The 26,612-nt window shown below is 39.0% G+C and overlaps 1 protein-coding gene across 25 annotated transcripts in view; it reads left to right on the plus strand.

Annotated features, from left to right (window-relative positions):
• Positions 1-26,612, plus strand: part of LOC118403307 (bromodomain adjacent to zinc finger domain protein 2B-like) — a 69,662-nt gene that overhangs the window by 17,840 nt on the left and 25,210 nt on the right. For 3 of the 25 annotated variants that reach the window (XM_035801967.1, XM_035801976.1, XM_035801970.1), the window contains exons 3-22: positions 681-818; positions 1,535-1,666; positions 2,174-2,442; positions 2,853-3,038; positions 3,726-3,932; positions 5,190-5,408; positions 7,120-7,182; positions 7,962-8,162; positions 8,598-8,895; positions 9,307-9,367; positions 9,987-10,101; positions 10,649-10,750; positions 12,054-12,234; positions 12,780-12,887; positions 13,298-13,359; positions 13,756-13,821; positions 14,751-14,804; positions 16,346-16,378; positions 17,041-17,106; positions 24,804-24,890. In XM_035801967.1, coding sequence (XP_035657860.1) covers positions 681-818; positions 1,535-1,666; positions 2,174-2,442; positions 2,853-3,038; positions 3,726-3,932; positions 5,190-5,408; positions 7,120-7,182; positions 7,962-8,162; positions 8,598-8,895; positions 9,307-9,367; positions 9,987-10,101; positions 10,649-10,750; positions 12,054-12,234; positions 12,780-12,887; positions 13,298-13,359; positions 13,756-13,821; positions 14,751-14,804; positions 16,346-16,378; positions 17,041-17,106; positions 24,804-24,890 — 2,648 coding nt within the window. The remainder of the gene's footprint in view (positions 1-680; positions 819-1,534; positions 1,667-2,173; positions 2,443-2,852; positions 3,039-3,725; positions 3,933-5,189; positions 5,409-7,119; positions 7,183-7,961; positions 8,163-8,597; positions 8,896-9,306; positions 9,368-9,986; positions 10,102-10,648; positions 10,751-12,053; positions 12,235-12,779; positions 12,888-13,297; positions 13,360-13,755; positions 13,822-14,750; positions 14,805-16,345; positions 16,379-17,040; positions 17,107-24,803; positions 24,891-26,612) is intronic. The other 22 variants (XM_035801978.1, XM_035801980.1, XM_035801981.1 and 19 more) reach the window with 17 other exon arrangements.

The following is a 26,612-nucleotide window of genomic DNA, read 5'->3' on the forward strand; positions in this document are numbered from 1 at the left end:
TCCTTCGACGTTTGTGCACGGCGCGTGTCCTAGGACACTTTTTTGTCCATGTAAAAAAGGGAAGGACTCGGGTAGAACATCGTAGGACAATTTTAGGACAAGCCATTTTGCCTCATGTAAACCGGCCCTATGTATTGTACATTGTACTCTATTATGCTGTATTGGTGGCACCTGTTTGGGTGATTATGCACAAATACAAGGCACCATAAAAAGCAGACCAGATCTTTAAACATTGTAATTTGTAAACATACTGTTAAAGTTGCGCATTGTTCTATGTACATTTATATGGATCAGTAACAGTTGATCACATTCCGACTGGCAGTCCGTAAAAGTACCTGTGACTTAATTTTGTAACTGTAGCAGTACTGTTGTTTAAAGATACGAACTTAAAGCCCATATTTTCTCCTGACTGCAAAAATATAATGATAAACAAAAGGAAACATTTTCCGTTTTACAGTATTCATGTGTCTTCTTCACTGAAAGTTAAACTAGCATAGCTTTAAAATAGATAACTTTCACTTCTGTACATATCACTGTACAAGACGGTTTGCCTACGTGAACTTACTTAATTTTCAATTTTCAAGCAACACATTTATGTGCCAAGCTTACAATATGGTTGCAATATTGTCTTATTGAAGCCTTGAGTTAAGGAGAATGCTAAAGTTGTTTTGTCATTTCAGGTCAGTCACTGTTCGGGACGTCCACTACGTCCCCCTATGGCCACATGCCGAGCGCCTTCTCCATGTTCGGCACACATCCCTTCCAGTTCGGGGGACTGGGCATGCTGGGAACACCCGGGTCACTCAGTCCAACATCAGGTCAGGTTCAAGTGTCAATCATATGACAGTCTGTGTGTGTGATGCCTTTGAAAATATGTGTGCCTCCTAGCAACCTTCAGAAGAACTGCAGAATGGGTTAGATCAGTGTTCTAGCCAGCCTGAAATTTTTTTTTCGTCCCACAGATTTTGAATGGAAATCCTGTTGAAGACTGAAATCCTAGGGGGTTCGGGTATGCTCCCTGGGAAAAGTTAAAAACCTACACCCTCTGAAATGCTATTGCCTTTATTTTGAGGGGCAAATTTTGCTGGTAGACTCAGCTTGGTTCAATTAATATCAATTTTTGTCCTGGGATTTTTATCTGCCCCCCAGCAGAAAAATTCCGTCAAAGGATGCTGGCTAGAACCCTGGGTGAGCTATTGACAAAATGATACACAAAGTTATGAAACTGTAGTCAGCTCAGAAGGTCATTGACAAGCATAGGTATGTATCAAGTTGTGGGTCATAGTTGAAAGGTCAATGATTCACCCTTGTGAGAATATGAAGTGTCTTATTTTCTGGTGCTAGGTGCAGATTGGTGGAGAATCAGGTGGTGGGTCATAGTTCAAAGGTTGATGAGTCACCCTTGTGAGAATGTGATGTGTCTTATTTTCTGGTGCTAGGTGCAGATTGGTGGAGAATCAGGTAGTGGGTCATAGTTGAAAGGTCAATGATTCACCCTTGTGAGAATGTGAAGTGTCTTATTTTCTGGTGCTAGGTGCAGATTGGTGGAGACAAGCCAGCGCGCACGCCCGCACGATGGCCGGGATGGGCGCTGGGTTCTTCCCCGGACTGGCCATGCCGCCGACCTTCGGGAGCATCGGGTCGCCTCCAGCGTCCTCTGGATCAGGTCAGCTTTTATTTGTTTGTTTGTTTTATTTCGATCACCATTAGTGATATATTGTACCACTATTCTTCCTGGATGAAGATGAGGATGAACTGAACTGATTCTTCCTGGAGTCTGTAGTTATTAAGTTCATTATGAAGAACCTATATTTACACTTAAAAGCTATGTATTACAGTACCAGCATTTACTTACTATGTTAGTGGAAGATGAAAAGGTGTTCCTCGCTTAGACAAATCATCCAATGTTTTACCAGTGTTGTGTAGGAGCAGTTGATAAGTCTGATAGAAGTTGATAAGTATTTTTCTACAACTGACCATCTCATGTTGTCAGTATATAGGAATTTCCGAAGGATTCTTCAATCACATCATATGCAAGGTTTTCTGCATTTGAACAATAATCTTCCAAACTATGATTTCCTGTTTTAGATACACGGTTAAATTACCTCTAAGTGTTTTGTGTTGCAGTCTTAAATTGCAAAAATTCAGGAATGATGTTTTGTTTAATCTACAGACACAAAAGTAGCCTTTAGTAGTCCGCTGTTCCAGTCAACGCTCAGCTCCCCCGGGGGAAGCCTGTCCTCACCAACATCGTCCACAATGAGCTCGACCTCAGGCAGGGGGAGGGGGCGCGGAGGACGGGGCAGGGGGAGACCCAAGGGGAGTAAGAACAAGTCCACACTACTGGCTGAGGCAGCAGCCGCCAATGCTCGAGCGAACGCTCTGGCAGCCAGTATGTTCATCAGTCCCCCTTTGGTCATGGAAAAACCCAAGGAGGTTTCGGTAAGTTCGGTAAATAAAAGAAAAGACATTCTTGTATAACACTCATCTGTTCTGAAGAAATCTTGACAAATGGCTTAAGCCAAAAATGTAACATGGTTTGATAAAAGTTAAAAAAGAAAGAAAAAGTCTCTTTTTCCAGCAACAGCCAAGTTTTTGTTATGTTGATTGTTTCAAACTATCATTTCCTGACAGTTCGTTTGCTTCATTGTAGAAAGAATTTAGGCATCACAGTGCTGACATTTGGAAAGAGTATTGTTTGTTGTCAAAACAGAGTTAGTTTTTTTGTTATCAAAAATCACCTTTTAAGGTGAAAAATCATTTAAGTGTTTTGATCCTGTATATTCACGTCGGTTCCACGATGGAGATAGCTTAGCATAGCTTTTTTTAAACATACATGTATTCCTTTCCAGGTCATCAAAAAAGTGGAAAAAGAAAAGAATAAGGAAAAAACACCCAAAGAGGAGAAAGGAGCCAAGGATAACAAAGAATCCAGCAGTGACAGTGACTCTGACATTAGCACGGGTAGCGACAGCGAAATCAGTAGCGACTCCGACGATAGCGACACCTCGGATAGCGAGGGGGATGAGGCAGACAAGGTGAGGTTCCCTCCTATTTTTATCGTGTGTTGATATTCAGATTGGATACATGGAATACTATCCCCCTTGGAGCCTGAACTGCGATTTTTTTCTCAGGAAAGAATCTAATTTGCATTGCAAAATGTGGTGATCGTAGGACAAATACAAAATGTAGTCTGATACAGTCAAGCTTGTCTATACATGGAGTGACCACACAACAGACTCTAAGAAATTGGTCTTAGTAAATAGGTGGTCAATAGAGACAAGAAGTTGGAGAAATAATGCAAAGGACCAAACAGTATATTACAAACAGGAGCCACAATAGCCTGGTGATCCTTATGCAGAGGTTTTCAATAGTACATGTTTGATTGGATTTCAATAATGTTGTTTCGTAGTGTTCAATCAAGGCTGGAGTGTTCAAACAACAATCCGTTTATAGAACAATTGATGTTTCACCAAAGGGAATTAAATAGTGGTGTTTGTGTTTTCTGAGAAAATGTGCATGTAAACAATTGTGTAAGAAAAAGTAAAAGCAACTTTTTTTCAAGTAGTGTTCTGGTCAGTAAAGTAAACGTAACTATATACATTAGATGTAAAATGTTAGAGAGTAGCTTGATTATTCTAGGGAGGATCAAGAAAAAAAATTGATACTAGGGCCAGTACAAACTACAAAAATCTATGAAGTATAAACACTGTGTGTGATTTCAGACCAAGAAGTTAAAAGAACAGCTAAAACAAAAGGAACAAGAGTTGAAGAGAGAACAGGAGCAATTAAAACAACAACAGAGGGAGGCTCTGCTCAGGAAGCAGTCTCCTTCCCAGGTCATCAAGTCACCGCCCCACTCTCAGTCCCAGGGCAGTCTGCTGCTGCCTCCCAAGTTGTCACCCGTGACAACCACGAGCTCTGACTCTAAGGTACTCGAGGGAAGCTTGCAGCATGTTGGGCATGTTGTGGTGATAATTTAAACCAGGGTTGTAGCCAGCACCCGGCCTTCCATCCTTTGACGGAATTTTGAAAGCTGGGGACGGAAATAAATTTTGCCCATTCTGTCCTCTGTGATAGACAAAATCTATATGTAAGTCTGTAAGGCTAAAAAACTGTCTCCCTTGTGTAATTATGACTACCAGAAAATCTACACCTCAAAATGCAGGAAATAGCGTTTCAGAGGGGCCAGATCTAAATTTCCCAGGAGCATGCCCCCGGACCCCTTGATGAACATTGTGCCTTTGGCTCGACGTCTTGTGCCTTCGGAGCTTGATAGGATCCAAAATTAAGGGAACAGAAAATGATTTCAGGCTGGCTACAACCCTGATATAAACTAATCTAAACAGCTGTAGCTGCATGGACAAAGAAAGAATGCAGTGACTAACTAAAGAACTTAAATCCTCTTATATGTGGCTTATCTATATATCTCACCTATAAGTACAAAGCTGGAATGTGTTGCTGTGCATGGCAAGCTCTTCTGCCTATGACCTGTAACCTTTTTTGCTTGTCCTGTCAAACGGTGTCATTTACAGAATTTATTTAACATGGGAATGCATGACAGAATTTTCTGGTGCAATTTTGTAAAGCCTGTTTTTTACCCTAGGGTTGCTTGTGTTCGTAGTTTCTGGTGGTATTTGAGTAGTATATGTACTACTACCGGATGGCATTTCAGTTAATAATTAGATTCAAAGTATATCTTGATTTTTAAATGATTGTGGATAGCGTAGCAGCCAATATAAAATTGGCTTGTAAATATTAGGAATAATATTATGAATAAACGAAAGAAAAAATTTTGACAAGAAAAGCAAGTGACCTGTTGTTCTTTGTTAATTTATAGCGGAGAATAACTAGTAGATGTTTATTTCAGCTTTAAAATGGCTTTAGAATAAGATACCTGATTTAGATGTAAAAATCATCTACCTATATAGCTAGTGAACAAACAAGTTAATATAAAACATTTCTCCCTATCCTGTATCATCAAGATTATGTTATGGAGTGAAAACATTTTCACAAAATAAAACATTATTAGTGTTGAGAGATCAACATTTAAACTTCACATGTGTCTGTCCAACAGAAAAATAATGTGGACTCAAGATGTTGACTGAAAAAATGGCAATTTCTACATTATTTTCTGTTAGACAGTAGGGTTAACGTCGTAGTGTGAAACTTTCATTTATCTTCTTCAGACAGAGGCCAGCCCTCGCCCCATCCGGAGTCCAGCGAAGCTCGCCATCAAACACAGTCTGCAGCAGAAACAGAGAGAGGAACAGCAGAAGTCTCTCAGTCCTCCGGTCCTGACCAAGATCTCACAGGAGAAACCGTCACAGCCTAAACAGCTGATTCAGCAGAGTCTCATGTCCACCAAGCCGAGTGAGGGGCTCGCCCAGAAACTTCTGTCTCAACAGGTACGGAAAATTAGATTTCTTTTGTAAGAAAAACCTGAGAATGGCATTTTCCCTCCAAGTCTCTGCTGCTGAATAAGTGTAATAATGTTTACGCCTACATGTATTTCATGAGGAAAAGGTACTAGTAGTTGTGAATCAGAGTCATATTGTATCCAATTGAAATTGACAACCATATCTGCTATACAAAACAAAGAAATGTTGAATCTCTCAAATTCTTACTGATCTCTCAGCAAAAATTTGTGACAGTGCTGCGTCAAACGTCTTTACTTTAAATTATGATGTTTTTCCCACCAAAGTCTATTGCTTAATGAGTGTTGTAGGTTTGTTTCCTGAGGCAAAGGTACATTGTAGTCTTTAGTCATAGTCATATTGTATCTAATTGAGCTTAACAGATGTATCTGCTACACAAAACAATGAAATGGTGCATCTCTCAATTTCTTACCGATTTTGCAGCAAAAAGTTCTGACAGTGCTACGTCAATCTACTTTAAATTCTGATGTTTTTTCCTGATGGGGGTGTGGTGCTGGGCGTTTTTTTTGGGGGGGGGGGGGGGCATGCAGCACCCTTGCTCCATTATTTAGGAGAGCCCAGCATCTTGGCTAATGAATTGTTTATTTGCATAAAACCTGGAATTCATTAATCCAAAATTGTACATTTTAAAACCGGGAATTCATTTGAATCCAAAATTGTGCATTTGAATCCAAAATTGTACATTTTAGAACCTGGAATTCATTTGAATCCAAAATTGTACATTTTAAAACCTGGGATTATTTTTAATTAAGAATTGTACATTTTAAGGTACATAATGTACATTACAATACAGTTATAGTTGTTTTGTGTAACATTCCATCATTACAGTCATCTTGGCATACACGGCTGACTTACTTCATCAAACTGATAACTTGTGAAGTATGAGGTTATGATACTGCTAAAATCTGTTTGTAATCAAAGTAAATAATGCAGGCATCAAAACATTGCAGTGTAAATTATGCTAAATATTGCAGTGTAAATTTTGCTACCTTCAAAGAAGACAGCCAAGATTATGATGATGTTTATCTACCACTTATGTTTTGTTTGTTTACTTCAATCTACATATAAAGGTTATCAACTATAGACAATCATGCACCTGGTTATAGCTTCATTTGCATGGAAATTGTCTCTTAAAAGGTCTCATTATTGTCTGAATGCATCAATCATTGAAATCACAGGAAATTGTATCAGTATTATCCCAACAAAATCTCCTGGATGAAATGTCTTTGTGTATGTCATTTCAATGCTCAAAATGCCACATGCAAGTTTGTGCATCATGTAAAATTGGAGTGGTACACAGTTTAAACAGACTTGCGCAGATATACTATATAGTAGCTCATACATACTCCAACATTTTTAAAAGAAACACAGACAGAATCCTCTATTTGAGAGCAGTTGTTTAGTACTAAGTACATATTTTTTGGGGGGATTAATATTTTCCAAATTGCATGTAACATTTTTGCCAACATACAACTTCACCCATAACAAAGGTTCACTACTTTTGGTTTTGTCTTTAATTTGTTCTTCTGCATGTCTTTTATTACGTGCACTGGTGCAAGGTTGTTCCAAACGTAGTTAAAGCCCTGCTTCCCTATGGTAAAGTTTGGTAAGTTTATGTAATGTACAATGTACATGTATGGTTGGTCCCACTCAACACTTATAACATGATGGTTCGTTTCAGAAATCACCGAGTCAGCTGACACAAGAGCAGAGAGCAAAGGAGGAGGAGGAAAAACTCAAACAGGTGAGACAAATTTTTATGAAATGAATAATGAATGTAGTTTACATGATCTATAACCATTAAGTGTGTTCATCATGTGATGTAATTCACCAGAATTAAGACATGAATAATTTACTCCCCACTATGAAATCTGTGCAGTTAAGCCAAGTGCAATTAAGTATTCATTTGACATCATCAAATGTCTGCGCCCAACTTTTCTGTTAGTAATGTAAGAGACCAGTCCCATAACCCCACCCACTTCCATCAAATGTAGATGCAAAGTAGAAACATAGGTTTGGAAATTTGACAGGCATGCAGCCAATCTCTCATTGGACAAACAGCTAATTGCCATGCTGTCATTGGTTGAACTGCTGATTGTGATGGACAGCCTAGATCAGTCCTACTATGTGTTCCTGCTTTTTAGAGTAATAATATATGATTTACTGTATGTAGATAGAGTCAAACTTGGCCAAGCAACCACCTGGCATCAGAGGACATATTGAATCAGTCCCGTCCATTTTACATTTGTCAAGAGTCAAGACCCTTTCCCAAGCAACCATCTAACCCAACCAGCAACCACTTTTGCAGTCCCCATGGCTTCATTCACACCCCTCTCAACAACCAAAATTGATAGACAGCAGCATCCAGCGCAGCATTGGCCATTTCAAAATGAGGAATTCTGCAAGCTCTGGCACTAGAAGCCATTGATTTCATTCTAACATTAGGATTAAAAACAATTTTGATCAACGCTTTAATCATTCTCTAATGTTTTCCAAAGCTAAACAAAAATATTTTCTGTTCAGTTGAAGCTGCAGTTTGAACAACAAATCAAACAACAACAGCAGCTTTACAAGCTCCAGAAGCGGGCCCAGGCCTTGAGTTCACCATCATCATCATCATCCACCAGTGCAGCCACCAACGCCACCAGCAAGCTGTTAGGGACGTCAAAATCCGCAGCTGTGTCGTCAACTTCAGCTAGCCAGTCCAAAATCATACACCCTCAGGTAAGATTGTCTGTCTTCTCTAATTTGTCTAAGATTGTAGCTTTATTAAAAGTTGCGAGCAGGTTGTTGAAGAAACAGTTAAAAGTACTGCAGGACCTGAAGATCCGTTGGTGCATGTAATTTTGTTAAAGAACAATCATAATGGCTGATACACATTTTAGTCGTAACTACAGTACTGTAAACATTGAAACTTAATTTGTGGTGGTTTTATTTTCACGTTTTTTGCAGCGACTTCTTCATCAAAATATCATGACAAAGTGATGGTGCCTCCCTTGTGCGACTACTTGACTATATTGCATTAACCTCACATTCAAAACACTGCAAAAACCTCCCTTTTCTTTCCTATCATAAAATAAAACCACCACAAAATTAAATGAATTTACAGTATACTCATATGATGTACTGAACTGAATGATATGTGTTGTCAACCAACAGACCTTCAAGCTGCCATCTTCTTCTCCCTCCACTTCCAAGGGATCTGACAAGAAGCAGAAGCCGCTGGTGGCGCGTTTCCGGGGCGTTGCGGAGGAGTCTAGCGACAGCGACTCCGGGGATGATAGTGATGATGATGACGAGGACGACTCAGACTCCGATGATGACGATGATGATGATGACGACAGCAGCGAAACGTCTGAGTCCGCGGCGACGCCCACCAAGTCTAGCGAAACCCCCTCGCCAACCAAGAGTGTCAAACGAGCCGCAGATGTGGCCATGCCTAACAACTTAGATGATGGTAAGTAGTTGTTGTTACCTCCATGATTCTGATGGTGGAAGTATTGTTTTGGGTATGGGTATTTGCATGTTTGTGTTTCCGGACTTATAACTTGAGCACCAATTAATGGATCATGGTGATATTTGGTGTGTGGGTAGGCGTTGGGAATGCAATGGTCAACATTGATTTTGGGCCTCCTGTTGAGTGAACTTGAAACTGCAATAGAACTACCAGTTTTTGTATCTTATGTCAGGCCATGGTCTTATTTTTCAAATTTTGTTTTGTCCATAGTAACAAGAGGTAGAATTCAAGCACTGTTAAGTTATATTTCAATACATGTTACATTATTGATAGTAGAAGCTGCAAAGTGTTGATACATCATTTAATGATTGAATTGAGGTGTTTTTTTTCATGAACTTATTTGTATTGCAGGCTTTAGAAAAAGAAGAAGAATCATCGACTTGAGGGAAGTTAGAATACCATTGGAACATGGGTAAGTGTTGCTAGCTATGTTGTGTGCATCTGTTGGTTCATTTAGGTGTGTTGGAATATTGACATGTAATAGATAACAAAATCATGCATAAGGTGACTTTATTGCCTTTTGTTTTTAAGCACAGATATACTACACAAAAGTCATGGTCTGAGGACATGTAGCTTGCGTGCTATCTTTTGTAGTGACCGTTGGCTCAATTGTTTGCTGGCTAACCATAAGTAGCTTTAGACTGGATAACATCCTGATATCCGACGTTTCTCATACGCTATAAACAGTCGCCTCTAGCTCCTGGAAATATAGGAATGGGTTCAAGCTGTCATTCATACAGGCATTTCAACACCTGAAACGCCCTCCTTCCGCTTGGTGTTGGAACACCAATTTGACCGAGCGCTCTAGAACCCATTCCTTGATTAACTGACATCACCACCAAAAGGTTTGAATTAACAGTTTCCCAGACAGGTAGCAGAAGCAAACATGTACTGTAGCAAACTACTACCCTGATGGTACTCTGGCTAAGGTTAGCTAGCAAAAGGTTTGAGCCAGTGGTCACTACGGAGGATGGCACTCAGGCTAGTGAACGTACCCTAATTGAGTAAAATCTTCACCCATCCATTGACAGCTGGAGAAGGGAGACCAGAATCCGAGCCATCGGTCCAGGAGGAGGTATTAAAGGGGATGTGTGCTACCTCGCACCCTGTGGGAAAAAGCTACGGACGTATCCCGAGGTTCAAAGGGTAAGAAATGATAATCTTACATGCTACTATTGGATATAGGTACATTGTATGTTTTGTACAGTTTTTCCTTCTCCAGTAAAAATCTAAATAAAATTCAACAAGATTTATCCATTTTGTAACAGTATTTTGATAAATTGTTTGAGTAAGTTGGTCTTGTGGCGAAATGGATGTAAACTATGATTTTTAAGAACTTTTATGACAGAATATATTTTTCAAATAATTTGTAAAAAGCCAGGTTGCACCATCGACATTTCAGGTTGCCCTATCTTTTTTTCAGTAACTACTTAAGATTTCTTGTCAAGAAATAAATACGAAAGCAGGTTCGGAAAAAGCAGTGTTCCAACTGCAAAATTCCATGTTGCACACTGCGCTACCTGGGTTTAGAATCAAGTTGCGCCAAGGAAAACTTGGATGCATGTGCAAGTGGGTAGTTCGAGCATTGAGTGGCCAACTTGAGTATTTTAGGAATGAAGAAAGGCTCCAACAAACTGGAAACTGAGAAATGAAAAGGTGTTGATGAACGTATTTTCTTTTACACATTTCCCAGTACCTGGACAGATGTGGCATTACAGACCTGACACGGGAGAACTTCAGCTTCAGCCCCAAAACAAACATTGGAGACTTCATCGAGTGCAGGAATGGTGCAAACGTGAGTGGTAGAAACCTGTATGAACCTTGTTCCATTGTCCAATTGCATTGTTGATATGATCAAGTTGCAAAAGGTTTCTGTGTACATAGGCCTACACTGTCTGTTCCTATAATCTATTGATAGGTAAGGTAGACAACTTCAATAGAAATTGTTCAACTTTAAAAATTATTGCAACAGTTGTAGATAAAGATTATCTAGTGTGAAAGAAATGTTTTTAGTTGGCATGTCCAATAACTTGGTATTGTGACATTCAATGGTGAACATTTACTGATTTTAGTGCCATATACATGTATGAGCTGAATTTGATTCCAAGTATTCAGGTGCTTCTATGCCTGTTTGAATTGGTACTTGTACATAATCCTTTTTTAGTTTTCTTCTTGTTAATATTATGCAGTTGGGTTTTGGTTTAACTGATATAATTTTCTTCTGCTTTTTCTTTGTATTACTGTCTCAGTAACATGTTATTAAGAGTTTTAACAAACATCTTGAGCAAAAACAATCTTGCTTGTATCCTACCTATGTCAATGCTGAAAAGCTGAGCAGTAGATTTTCCTTTCACATTTTGAAAAAGAAAGAACAGCTGAGGTATAAAAAAGGAGTATGATTTCATTTCATTCTAAGGGCTACATGTAGCAACCCTGTAAAATTTTATCCTTGTACTGAGCAATTAAAGAAAGAAGTATACAGTACTTGACTGTTTCATTGTTCATGGTTCTTGTATCTACGTCCAACCAACTTGGCAAAATGCTTTACTGGGCACCTTGACTTTGAAAGACTTTGGACTTAAAGGCCACCTTACCAATTTTTGGTCTCTTCTAAGGTACTTGTCGTATTGACAGAAGCATTGAAAATCCTGTCTTACGTGACCATCTGTCCACATAGACTAGATTTAATGGATGGCCTTCTTGGAAAGATGTGGCTATCTTTGTTTCTGTCATATCATTCACAGGTCTTGAAATAATTGACTTCCAATTTGGTTAGATTTCTCAAACTATAAAGTCTCCTGACAGTGTGTGACAAGATGGGAAAATCCAGCTCTATGGAGTAAATCAGTGGCATCTACTGAAATGTAAATGCACAAACTTTTGCGGTGGTTTAATGTTCGAACATTTTTCCATTGCTGTAAAACACTACAGTGCATGGTGCTACCGCAAACTTAAAACCCCCACAAAAAGTCCTTTTTCCACTACTGCGAAATTAAATCCCTGTGAACTTAAATGCATTTACAGTATATAGAAGAATAAGGTTTTCTTCTTGGCTTCTTCTGACCTCTGACCTTTGGGCTCTGACCTCTCCCCTCCAGGGAACAGAATATGTGCTCCTAACAGAAGAACAAATCTTGCAGCGAACAAGAGACGGGGTCCGTAGGGGAAGACCGCCGTCTTCCGACAAGCTGAAGAAACGGGACGACCGCAAGGTGGAACAGCAGGAATTTGCAAGGAAGGCGGTCGAGATGAGGATGAAAAGAAAGATGGAACAGCAAGGTGGGTGATGAAAATTCTACAGAAACCGATTATACTTTCAACAGGGATGTCCCTGTGGCTCAACCGGTAGCTCAGTTGAGCTCCTGGTTCCAATTGATAAGTAACTGGGGGACCCTAGTTCAAGCCAAGGTAAGACATCTTGGTTAGGGCTGCATCTGTCTTTTAGACAGGATGTAAAATGGGGGTCCCGTGTTTGAGGAGGTGCCAAAACACATTAAAGGAGAAGGGCTAGCAACTTTTCCCTGTAAAAATATACCCTGCTATTGAAACAGCAAGGAAACTTTCTTCCCTATGTGCCACTAGGTACCACAAGGGTCTGAATGAAGGACTTGGAAGCATGCCTGGCTACATGCTTGTTTTCTTAGTTCAATATGATTTAAGCATCTGTCTCAGTTCTTATGAGGGTTATTTGTATTTTTCTCCATGCTTGTTATTTTGTGTGTTTCAGTATAGTAAGAAATAGTCTGTTTGTTCTTTTTATGTTGCTACTTTTTGCAATGACACGCACCGCCACAAATCAAAATATGACATGTTACGGACTTCAGCCCTTGTATCTGCAGAGATGGCGAAACGGGTGCAAGAAGCCAAGCTGCGGAGGAAAATCGAGAAACAGGCACAAGTACAGGCTGCCAAGGAGGCCAAAAGACAACAGGGTATGTGGTACCTTTTTATTGTTGATGATAAAAAGATTTGAGGCCAAATTAGCATTTCAATTTCCATTTTTCTTGATATGCATTAAATTGTTCCAGATCATTCCCCACCTCTTTCTGACAAAATGAAATAACCTTCTCAGGGTTTTTACCAGGATTTTTTTTCACAATATAGGGGGCATCTTACCATGTCAAGCAGTACAGGCATACAAATGTGTGTCTTGTGGGGAAGGGGGGGTCAAGGGGCATCCTCTTCTTGAAAATGTTGTAATGTATGACGAAAAAAACATATTTTTTTTACCAAGTTTCAGGAAATGAATTCAATATTAGTTTACCCTTGTTCAAGACTGTCTCAAGTTTTAAAAATGTTTCCATCTTACTTGTTGTTGAAATGTTCTTTCCTGTGTTTACAGCAATGATGGCCGCAGAGGAGAAGAGACGACAGAAAGAAAGAATCAAACTTCTCAAACAACAGGTTAGTCCAACAAATATATCTAATAGTGAGGCCTACATTAGTGCATCTATGCCCTCACAAGTCAGCGAGTGGGAGGATGTGTCAAAGTGGTCTTGCCAAAATGGCAGGAAGTAGAGTTCAGAGTTGGCAGAATTACTTCCTAATCAGACATGACCATCCAGGTCAAGGTGTCACTGGAAGAGACTACTTATTTATGGGGAGGTATTTTTGTTTGACTGTGTTTTTGCTTGCTCATCATGACATGTGAACAATAGACTGACAAGAAGTGATCAAAGGACACATGTAATGTTTAAAATCTATGCATGATGATTGAATTATATCTCAACGAGACATACAAGAAACTTGATATTCCACCACAGAGGTGTGAGGTCTTCGAACTCTTGTTTGTTCTTTTAGGAGAAAATGCAGCGTCTGGAACAGATCCGGATGGAGAAGGAAATGAAGGCTCAGCAAATCATGGAGGTATGGTGGACCTTCCTCTTTTCTGACTTGGTTCAGTCCAAAATAATCATTTGAGACCATACCACTTGTGAACATAGGGGGGGGGGTTGTCATTACTAATTTATTGTTGGGAAAAAATTGAAGGATATGTGTTGGGCCTTGTTTGTGGATGTTTAACAGAAATGATCTGATGTTGCTTGGTAATGATTTTCAATGTAATTATTATGTCCTGTCCTTTGTGGATAAGATTTCCAGCCACAAAGGTATGTGTGTGTGTGTGTCTATCAATCAAATTGGTTGATCTAATGAAAAAAAAGAAAAGAATTCCAGAAGCATGTATCCCCCCCTTTCTAGAAACTTTCTGCTAATAGCTCAACTCTTTTGACTGAGGTATAGTGAATGCATGCAAGGGCAAATGAGGTGCTCACTTCACTCTGGCCTACTGGTAAAATTGAAGAAAATACAAAAAAAATTGCATGACCTTTTTTACCATACATCACACTAAGAAAGCTCCATCAATTTGCAACTGGATTTTGCCCTACAGTTATAGAGTAGTTTGCAGTGCAATTCCAAGTATGTAGGATTCCTGTCAGTGAATCAGAAACATGTTATATTTTAACAACCTCAGATTTTTTGTCAGTTCTTAGCTGAGTTGTGCACAGGCATTGATGATGTCACTGTAGTTGTGCACTGGCTTTGATGACGTCATGAAGTTAAGCGTAAACTGAGAGAAGTACTTGTTTTGTGTTTACGAACTCGGATTATCCAAACTTCTAGATTTGGCAATTTTCAGGCCTTTTTTTACAAAGAAAAAGTACCTACACACACGACATGCTCCCCTTATGTGTCCCCATAGAATAGCTTTTGTTTTTGTTTTGTTGATGGAACAAGCTTGTTTTCATGGTGTTGCCAAGTTGAAGGTCATTCCTCATTTGCCCTTGACCATGCAGTATCAAGTTCAAGTCCATCTCCAGAAGCAGATGAAACAGAGGCAGATCTTGGAAGTATGTACTGGCCTTGTCTTCTTCAGGGATGGTCTCAGAGTTTGTGCATTGTTCCTAAAAGAAATCAACTCGCTGCAAAATTGCATATTTTGATTGAATGTGATGTTTTTGACATACAATTGGTCAACATTGGTCATGTGACATTAAGGTTACTTTAATAAACATGCCTCCTATAAAGATATTGTTTTGATTGAAGACAAAGTTCAAATATGTGAGACCATCCCAGTTTCAGTCCTGGCTACAATAATATTTATCATTAGTAAGTAGTTTATCATATCTAATCCACAGATACTTCAATGATAAGGCAAGTATAGGAACTCAGATGAAACAGATTGGTTGATACCTCTAACATTAGTTGTATTGGAACATACCATTGAATAGAAACATACCTTTCCTTCACCTAATCTTCAAGTATAGTTATATTCGCAAATATTAAGGGTAAATTATAATATGCTGGTATCTGAAGATGGAACCAAACAGGTATCACAGAAGGTAAGTTTTATAGACATCCTTGTTCTGTAGTTATGGTGTCAACTTTATTTCTGACATCCCAACAGCACCAGCTTTTAAGTCTGTATAGTGTTTGCTGTTGGGGAAAATGCTTTCAGACTTCTTCCATGTTGTACTTACTGTTTTGTGTTTAGTTCTTGATTTTTTGGCCAATCTTGTCGTGAAAGACAATCCTTCTAAGTTGCAGTATACTCATAAAATTTGTTTTGCTAGGCAGAAATCAAAAACATTTACATACCATTTTGCTCGCCCCTGAGGCGTCGCCAAAAAAATGTCATCAGTGTACAGTGGAAGAAAGCTGATTTTCCTGGCTAGCTCTGTGCTGTGATATTTCTGGAGACCTGGGCGTTGGCCACTTTCTCTGTTGCCATGGTGATAGCTCACTTCCTAGTCCATAATATGCTCCTCGGACGTCACTCTGTGTTGCATTAACTCCTTGTTACTTTGACACTTTCTTGAGTTACATGATATGCTGTTCCAAGCCCATCATCATATTTAACTGTTTAAGATGTTAGATGAGTCTATCTCCAAATTTGTCTTTCAGCCCCATTGTTTTTATCTATGCATGGTCAATGTACATGACATTGTTTAATCAGCAACTTGTATGAAAGTTGGGAAAACGTCATCTTAATCCACTAGAGGTTAAAACTCAAATCAGTTGTTTCACTTTTGAGACAGAAGCTTTGGTAAAAAGTGTTTTTGTGATGAGCTTTGTTTGAACTCTAAAAAAATCTATCAGGCATGGTTTGCAAAAACATTCTTCAGTTTTTAGGGTATCAGATGATGTTATCTTACCTCAAGATGAATTAAAAGACTGTCAAAAAGGAGGAATTGGAAAGAAGACGATAAAAGAAACATCCCAGAAATATAAAGAAGGGGTATGTTACAATTTCTATTGAACAATCCAAACAACCAGGTTGTTATCAGCGGACTTGGAACACCAGACTCACGGAGCTGTTTCCGCCCGTTTATTTTCCACCTCATGCTAACCTCTCCTCTCTGTCTCTCTCCACAACTAACCACTGCACTAGGAGAGGCAAAAAGTGGCTCAACAAATCTTCATGGTATCTCAGTTTACTCTTCCTATACGTGTTCACCATTGTTGTGCTTCTAAAACATGACTTATAGTTATTATAGATCAAAACCTCCTACTTAAGAGCATAGCTGTAGTATGACATGTTCCCTGTCAATAAGCATAAACTGTACTGTACATGTGCAAAATGATATCATGTTCACCTTGTCAAAAATTATCATGATATTATATGTATATGTACTTATGAAATACAAAATGTAGATTGACACTTTCAAGGCTTTTCAAGACAAGCACATTTTAGATGTGTTTCCTTTGAAGCAATTTTAATCAACATGTATATACTTATTTTGATATGGAAATATTTATATGTTATACATGTATAAGAACTTTCTGACTGTGCTTGAAAGTTATAATTGTCATAAAAGTGGATCTGTATTCAGAAACATAATCACATACATCATGTATATCATGATATGATATGATTTACCTTGTGCCACCAAAAGAAGATGACAATGAAAGATCATGTCAAATTTGATTTCCCTCACTTTCTTTAAATTAAACATTTCTTCTTGATTTTGTTTAAGGTTGTAATATGTTACCGGGTATTACTGTTTGACAGTAGTGTATACAGTACTGATAGTGGAAGGCAATACATTGTAGATAGATTAGTAACCAGTGATTTTGCATGCACAGGCAAGAAAGAAACGGAAAGAACTTCAAGACAAGCAAAGATTGGAAGAAGCCATGAAAAAGGCCAAGGTTGGAAAGTCAACAATTTGGGTTCTCCCTCCGTTTGGTTTCCTCTCTGCATTTGGTTTTGGAAATCCCTCTCTGATTTTTCTTTTACCTGATTTTGGTGTGGATTTCTCACCAACTAACAACAAATCACCATTAATCATTCAAAGTTTTATTATTAACCTCTTGGGTAATGCTTTCAAGTTTGGTGTAAGGTGGTGTTTGTACTGAGGAATCACAGGATCATAAGGTGTGAACGGAATGAAAATCTTAATACATGTAGGCTTAGCAAGGGCTTTAATCTGGCTTTCACTTAAACTGTGCTAAAAATGTGGCACCTTACTTCTCCCTTGGCACATCACATAACACTTTTTTAATTTTGGGGTTAATAGTCCATGGGCCAGGACCCGAAATTGACGATATTTGTACCACTGAGAGGGACCAGAGCTACCATGCATTTTTTTCATCTGCAATAACCAAAGTTTATTTTAATCCATGATAACAAGCTTTTATGTACAGCTTTCTTGTTGTAATCACGTGACCAAGTGACGTCATCCAAACGGATCTCTCAGATTGACACTATGCTGAAAGGAACGCGTAGAAATATCAAACATCAATATTTTTAAATAAAAATTCATAGGTTGGTAGAACCAGTCACTACAACCACCGAAATATTCTTCCCTTTTTAATATTTAGCTTTGATAGAAAATTATGAGTCCTAAAATCAGATTTTTTTGGAGATTTTCTCATAAAAAATATATAGTCTACTTTCCAATATCGTGCATTTCTTCACATTACCTACGGGGCCTTGCCTGATGATTTAGACTTACTGTGCATACCATTCGCTGCATATCAAACTTTGAATGGTATAAATCCGTCCATGCATTCCGGAGATATAAATGTGTGAAGGATGACACATCTGCCAGCTTGTAAGTGACAATATCGTTGCTAAGGCCGTTGCTATGGAGGTTTCAGATCGTACTCCACAACAAAACTGATACACAGAACTAATTTTCCTGTAGTATTTTGCTCTGATTACCTCAGTAGAAGTGTACAGAATAGTGTTGACATGTTTAACATTTAACAGATGCAGAAATATGTTTTTATACGTTGTTTCCTTCAGAATCATTAGCAAAACTGTTGCTAAGGCCGTTGCTATGGGGATACTCGGTCATGTTTCAAGCAAAGAACAGCACAGAATCAAATTCTCTGACAAGTAATTTTGCTCCTGTCATCTTGTAAATCACGCAGAACTGTGAAAAATATCATAATTGATTGGAAGTGTTCATTGGGGCTCTACATGGGGGTTATGAGGATACCTGAAAGGAATTACCTTGATTTTGTACATTTTTATTTTTACTTTTACTCAAATTTAGTAGATACCTTACTAAATCACAGTGAATATCTATAGCTAGTATGCCGTACATAATGAAAAGGCTCTGCATGGGGGTTACCAGGACTCCACAAATGTGGCACCGTTTAATACCGGTACACTGCACACGTGGATGCAGGATGCATATTGAAAATTTACAAGACCATAACAAAGTTCAAGAAAAAGGCTATTCTAGGATGAATACAAGTTTTTGTACTTTTCTTTTCTGGCACATAAAATTTGCTCATGTCATCCTGATAGAAACGTGAGTCTTGTTGACTTTTGGCACCTTCAAAAATGTAATTGCACGAGAAAACCAGGCAAAACTATGCTAAGATCGGAAGGTTGGGGTCGGTCAAATTGAGTAAATCTGATGGAAATATGAACATGTTTTGTATTTTCCCTACCTGTACAGACCAAAAGGTGAGGATAAAACATTGAATTTAAGATGATGTACTAGGGGGGTACTTGAACCAATAAAAGCAGACTTTTAATCTCTTGAAATTTTGAACACGTCTAAGGCGCATTACCTCCCATGCTCCCTCTGCACATTGGAGGTAATGCACCTGGTGGATGGTGTAATGTTGCTGGAGAGAGCAATATGAATCGTTGTCTAATTGGGGTGCATAGTAAATCAGTTTAAAAGTGATGTTTCACTATGGAGGTTGCTTTTTGTGTAGCTGTGTGAAAACCACACATAATGTCATAAAACTAAAGTAAAGTTGATACATTGATTTGGTTGACCGTGTCTGACCTTTTAAAAATGGGACAAACCTTCTCTGCTTAGCTATAGAGATTAGCATTCAGGAGCCTCTCTAGTATGTCAGTTTTAACACACACAAACAACCACTACTAATAGCAGATGTGCCCCCACTGTAGCAATTTGCACTGTTGTGTGGCCTAAGTGATTGGGAATGGAGATGGGCGCCAACGATGTGTGATTCGTGGAGGACGTAAACTTACTGCTGCTAATATCAATACTCATAGTCTGTGAACGATGTGCTGAGATAGACAATAGTCTTTCTGAAGTACAGAAGATCCGTGAATAGTTCCATTTTGTTGGTTCGCGTACGTCACTGGATGAAGACTTTTTCAGATTGATCGACGCTTTCGAGCTGACACGTGCAGTAATCACAAAGGGAGACAATGGCAAGTATGATGTGGAGTGTTTTAATTTTATGAATTAGGAGTACACTTTCACCTACGCGTCTTTGCTAATGTTACAAAATATCGTCATCACTAAAGTTGTGCAAAATTTATAACATGCGGCTATGCGGCTAGCATTTAACTAATGCGAGAGACACAGACGAACTACCGAGCCCTGTTGGTCATCACAGACAACACACAGCCAAGCAAACATGACCCTATAGTGCTGAACACCATAGCGTATACACAAAAACAGGCCAGGTTTGGTAACAAGCTCAATTTGATATAAGAAATAACTGGTCAAACCATAATCAACCATATCACACACCACAGAAAACAACACAACCGACATAACAAAACCATAACAAGTGACCATAGGTAATTTACTCTGTGACGTATTTATGGTTCCTGTTGCATCAGAAAGAAAACGAGACCCTAAAATTGCTGATAGCTTGCCAGGACAAAGTACGTACCTGTGTCACTTACCAATGCAATGTGCTAGGAAGCCATAACATACTTAACAAATTTCAGTCAGGTTTCAGACCAGCTCATTTTACTACAACAACATTGATACATGTCACTGACACTATTCTCGACAACATGGAGAAGGGACTTTTTACTGGTGCCGTCTTTCTTGATTTAAAGAAAGCCTTCGACACCGTATGTCACACTATTCTTCTTGACAAGTTAAGAATGAATGGTTTCCAAGATACTGAACTGGTCATATCTAGATGATAGAAAGCAAACCACTGTTGTAAATGGGGTGGCAAGTGATTTCATGGGAATTCTGTTGGGGTTCCCCAAGGTTCCGTACTAGGGCCTTTGTTGTTCATCCTATACATTAATGACATGCCCATCCTATACATTAATGACATATTGCAACATGCAATCAGTACAGCTGCCTCAAGTTCACTTGGAATGTGGAAGACGTAAGTTTAGATACAGGGGCGTTTGTCAGTGGAATCACCTTCCAATGACTTTAAAAACGGCTCCCAACATTGCAACATTCAAGCATATGATGAAACTCAGAGCTGACCTCTGACCTCATGACCGGACTGAAGTATGATTCTGGAAAACGGTCTTTGTATACAGTCAAACCTGCCCGAGCGACCACCTCTTCTCAGCGACCACCTGGCCATTTCGACCGCTTTTTCTCGGTCCCGATTTTTTTAGACTAGAGTAGATCGAGTAGACTGTCTTTTTAACCTCCTTGACTTGAGTACAGTTTCTCTGGCGCAGGTAGGAACGTCCTGATCCAATTTGTCCAATTTCTGTTCATTTACTGTATTAAAATTCACCAGGCTCACTGATGATTATTACTTACGTTTTTGCGTGCGTGTTGTTCTTTGCGTGCGTTTGCTTGCTATTTTCCATTAAACACAACGGAAACCATTTATACTATGCATCGGGCATGTTTTGAGTCGATACTCTTCTCAGCGACCACCTGTCCAAATCGACCGCTTTTTTCCGGTCCCCCGGGTGGTCGTCTTGGGCAGGTTTGACTGTATATTGTTTGTATGTTATGTATTGTTGATATGTCATGTAGTATGTGTAATACAGGGCCTCACTGTAAAGCAGTGTGTAAAGCACTGAGTTGAGCCACCCTGGTTAAAGAAAACAGACTAAAAAAAAAGCCAGAATTCAACGTCTGTTGAATAGGGATTCCTCTTCCGCGACAGCTATTCTCTATATTAGAGAACACATAACCCCATATCTGCATTACGCAACATCTGCTTGGCAATATCCTATTACGGCAAGGCCTAACGCGCAGAGATAACTTAGACCTGGACCAATATAAGGAAGGGCGTACGGGTGATTTCTGAAATTATTACATTGATTACAACAACAGCTACCGCGAAAAAAACAACGTGCATCATCGCGCAACTAATTAAAGACGACATGCCAAACTACATAAGAATACGAATACAGACACGAACACTCATCACGGCCACCAACAACAATACCCTGTCGTCGGAGGTTACCTTCCCAGAGTAATTGCATCACAGAGTATGTTACCCGCGGTTGCCGAATTTCAGGTCATTTGGTTTAAATACCAGGGTACCGGAGCAAAAAATATTCATTTTTGGTCTAAAAATGGCCAAAAATCGCAAAAATGTAACCATAAGAACGTAGTGTCTGCAAATGGCATTAATAAAGTCCTGTTTGTATATGTAAAAGGCATCCCGACACCAAATTTCAGGTCATTTGGTTTAATTACCAGGGCACAGGAGCCAAAAAATGTACATTTTTTTCTAAAAATTACCATAAAATCCCCAAATTAACCATTTTGAAGTGATGTATGCAAAAAGCACGAATGAATTCCTGTGACCATATGTCATAACTTTGTCCAGTCATGAAAATGATGAAATTACATAATTACCTATCAGATATCTGTTATTACCTCCATGAAATGTCATGGAGATTATATTTTACCCTGCGTTTGTCTGTCTGTCTGTCTGTCTGTGTGTGTGTAAACAAGATAACTCAAGAACGGTTGGATGGATTGGTTTCATACTTGGTGTGTTGGTAGTGTGTGATGAAAGCTGGAAATGATTAGATTTTGGGCCCCCTAGCGACTCCCCTTGGTACTGCAGCGCAACTTCCGGTTTTGCTATCTCGGTGTTCTGAACATGCTATAGTCACGATTTTTGCGTGTTAGATAGCTCTTGTGCTCAGGAAGAAGTGACATAAGTTTGGGCCCCCTAGCGTCTAGTTCTGGGATAGCAGGGGCATTTTTGTCAAAAACTTCTGAAGAGGATAACTCAAGAAGGGGACAACGGATTTTCATGATTTTTGGTATATAGGTACTTTAGACAATGTTGTACAGGATAAAATACAAATTATGCAAAATAGGAGTAAATCAACATAATTAATGAGGATATTCTATCCTATCAGTTTTTTCAATGTATCTCTTGTTCCAGACATGCTATGGTCTTCACATTTAGGTGATGGATAGCTTTCAGTGTCATGACAAAGTGGGGCAAATTTCAGCCCCCTAACATTTAATTTTGGAACTGCAGGGGCGTTTTTGTCAAGACATTCCAAAGAGGATAACTGCAGAAAGGATTGAGGGATTGGCATCATATTAGGCATGCAGGTACCTTGGGCAAAGATGTTTATAATGATATGCATGTTATGCAAATGAGGACTTAATTTGCATGATTAATGAGGAAATTGTATAATTCGATTGTTTTCAATAACTGGGCTTCAATAAATGTAACACATGTTAATTATGATGGGTGGATTATAAGCAGATACCAAATATGGTAATGAGGAACTTATTTGCATAATTTATGTAAAAATTGCTAAACCGCTTTATAATTAATGATGGGAATTTTATCATTGTGACATGTGTACGTTAGTCAATGGTGAACAATACCATGCATAAATTATGTTAATGTGTCAGTCAATTGCATGATATTTACAAAAGCTCTAAATATTCATGGAGGTATGAGGTCGCCGAACTCTAGTTTCTGACTGTTTCTGTAGGACACAGATAGTGTATGATGGGCGAGATTACATGAAAGCCTTGTTCATAGGTCAAAACGGCCGTTGTCATGGCAACCAGTGGCCACCACTTGACCCCAAACTTACCTTTTTTGTATGATTAGATAAAGGCATCACAATCTTGAAAAAGATCGATATTTTGACTTTGATCACTTGTTTTTCCTACAGACAGAGCTTCTAAGATTACCCATGATGCATTGAGACATCAGAGTGAATTGGTAAAATGCCTGCAGGGGTATAATTCTTAAAACACTTATAACTCCTGATAGAATTGAAGGATTTTCTTGATTTAAAGCCCAAAATGTAGGGAATGATGTGATCAATTAACAAAACTAATTATAAGAGACCCCATAGGTAGCCCGGATAAATGCCTGATGTTGGAAAGTAAACAATGCATTTTCTACACAGAAATTACCCCAAAAATCGTAGTTTCAAGACTCAGAACTTCCTAACGACACTGAGTATCGCCAAAATATTGATTATTTTGTGATTCCCAAGGATTCTTTTATCTATGAATGTATTTTCACAGAAAATTGTTGATGTTTGATAATTTGTCCTGGTCTTTTGTATTTCGCCCCCAAAACCGATGTTCATTCTGATGACGTCATTTGGTCACGTGATTACAATAAGAAAGCTGTACATAAAAGCTTGTTATTATACATAAGAATAAACTTTAGTTATTGCAGATTCAAAAAATCCATAGTAGCTCTGGTCCCTCTCGGTGGTACAAAAAATCGTCCTGGCCCATGGACTATAACTGGCAATAATGGTGACTGCAAACAATTAAGAAAAGAATATGAGTACAGTCAAACCTGTATTAGGGGCCACCTCTACAGAGGGGCCACCTGTCCATAGTGGCCACTTTTTGTCGGTCCCTTGGGTATTTTATCTACAAGTTGCCACCTCTATACAGAGGCCACCTGTCTATAGTGGCCAAATTTGGCCGGTCCCTTGAGTGGCCGCTATAGACAGGTTTGACTGTATATGAATACATGTTTGTATATCTTGAGCTATATTGTATGTCAAAAATATGTATTAGTAGTGATGAGAAATGTTCCTTTATTGGTGGTGTAGGTTATCTTGTTTATGCAGTGCCAGTGTTTTGGGGTTTCTGTCCTAACTGTATCGTTAAGTTGTGAAATTTTAACTAAGAAAAGTCTTACTTGAGTCAGCTGAGCAAACCATAGTACTACAGCCTTCCATCATCTACTTTTCTCTTTTTCAATCATAAACTTTGATCATCTCATAAAAGAGACAACAGCTGATGTATTATTATATTACACATGACACTGGGTATTGTAGCTGTATTAGTTTGTCAGTGATTCAAGCAACTAAAACGAACAGGTCTGGAGGTATTCTTATGTTTAAGATGAATTTGTACCTTGAGTTTATATTCATTATGATCTATCCGTGTTTGCCACCAAATTTCGGGTCAGAATGTTAAACAAATGCTCATATTTTGTGATGGTGACAATAATGCCTCAAAACGAGGAGTCTCCATTTATGATTGTGTATTCAAACCCAATCTGAGTTCTTCTGACTATGATAATGATAATGATAATGATATATGCCATGCTTACTTAATCTTACATCTTCCACAGAAGTGCTTTGCTTTGGTCTAACACCTGGGGAGAATTAAGCTCTTGATCTTGTTTAACTCTATCTGAACTGGACTATTTTCTCCACTGCTACTCAGTTTCCTGCTGTCACTGCAGCATGCTGGCAGCCGGGCGTGCACGTGCAAACGTTCGCATGCCCCTCGTTCGCTACCACGGGATGGCTGGTACGCACTCGAACTTTCACCCTTGGAGTACACGCCTCATTTGCCTCATGGGTGTCAGCAATAATCACATTTTTTGGCAATGCCTCAGGGGCTAGCCTTATAGTATATTATCAGTCTTTCCCCACTTGTACCATTATCAGGGCTCGAAGTACTTTGCACTGGTGCAGGTAGCATTGAAAATAACCTGCACCAGACAAGTTTTTCCTGCACCACTCTGAATTTAGGAAGTATGGATCATGATAAAATTGTTCAGGAACCATTGCTATTTTTTTCTTTTATACTTTATAGGTGATAACAGTCAATGCAGCTAATGACAATCCTCATACACCTACGTCATATCATATTTATATACAAAACCCATTACATTGACCAGTGCAGAGTAGACACCAGAAATACATGCATAGCTCCAATTTTACCTGGCACTAATCTGCATAAGCAGGTGGTATTTTGAGCCCTGAGTATGCTGTATTGAGCTGTTGAAGATTATACCAGTATTTGGGGAAAGATGCACCCATCCAAAACTGTTCCAACCATGAGGCAAACTTGGTTTCTGTGTTACCTTGCTGCCCGCTATGCTGCAGGAAAGATAGCTCATGATTTGGCACACCATTCTGCTGCTCCTTTCCATCCTTGCTCTTCCCCATGCTTTATTATTGCTTGTTGTTGTCACAGTGGTAACGTTAGTCTTGATCCTTTGTCCTGTTTGTGATTTGATGGTGGCTTGTGTAGTTTGGTTTGTGAGTGTTTTTGTTGTGTAGGGTTCGTACAGTTGGAAAAGTCACAAAGAATTGTGAAACTCAAGTGTAATATTATCTTCCTACCAAAGTGTCATCAAAATGTGTGGGGATTTAATGCTAATGACACGGACAGAATTGTTGGTAGAAAATGACTGTTTCTATTTGAGATAGACAGATATTAAAGGTCACCACTCAAAAACATTGTCAGCTTTAGGATCTGGTGAAGAAAAAAGTGTCTGCCAACAAAGGAAGGAAAAGATCTTACAATGCAGTCAACCAAGCTAAACAGTACATGTACGAAATCATTTTTCACAGACCTCATAGTATGATACAGCAGATATTTTACTAGAATGCAACTCTCTTGCCAATTGATCTTTTCTGTCTGGAAGGAGTTAAAGAGTTGCTTGTACGAACCCTTAAGCAAGTGCTTCAGGTGTTCCTGTGTTGTATCAGTGTTATTTATCCCTTACCTTTGCTTAGCTGCTGCTGTGCCATTACTGCTGTGATCATGATTGATTGATTGATTGTTTTGACTTGTACACTTTAGTGATCTTGCCAAACTTTTCAGGAAGCTTGAATGATTTTGCTGGAACTAAAGCTTAGTGATACGTTCACTGCACTGTAGTTATGTGCTTTGTAGTTACTGATTTTATTTTATGTTCTGATGCTTCGGCTGATATGTAGTCACTGTAGTGCTTTGAGTTTTGTCGTTTTTTTTGCATATGGAGAACAGCTAAAGACTAATCTCCAAGCAGATCCTACAGTGCCATAAGATAGTGTCAAGGCTGGCCAAGGAGCATAGCCGGCCAAAGGGAGTCAAATGGGCACTGGAGTTTAACTCCCTTTGGCCGGCTATAGTCCTTGGCCGGCTATACTCCTTGGCCAGCTTTGATACTATCTTATGGCACTGTAGGATCTGCTTTGAGATTACTAAAGGCTTACTTACATTTGTATTCTTTTTTTCTGTTGCTTGATTGTTGTACTT

This window comes from Branchiostoma floridae, chromosome 16, assembly GCF_000003815.2.
Source record: "Branchiostoma floridae strain S238N-H82 chromosome 16, Bfl_VNyyK, whole genome shotgun sequence".
In the NCBI taxonomy this organism is placed as follows: domain Eukaryota; kingdom Metazoa; phylum Chordata; class Leptocardii; order Amphioxiformes; family Branchiostomatidae; genus Branchiostoma; species Branchiostoma floridae.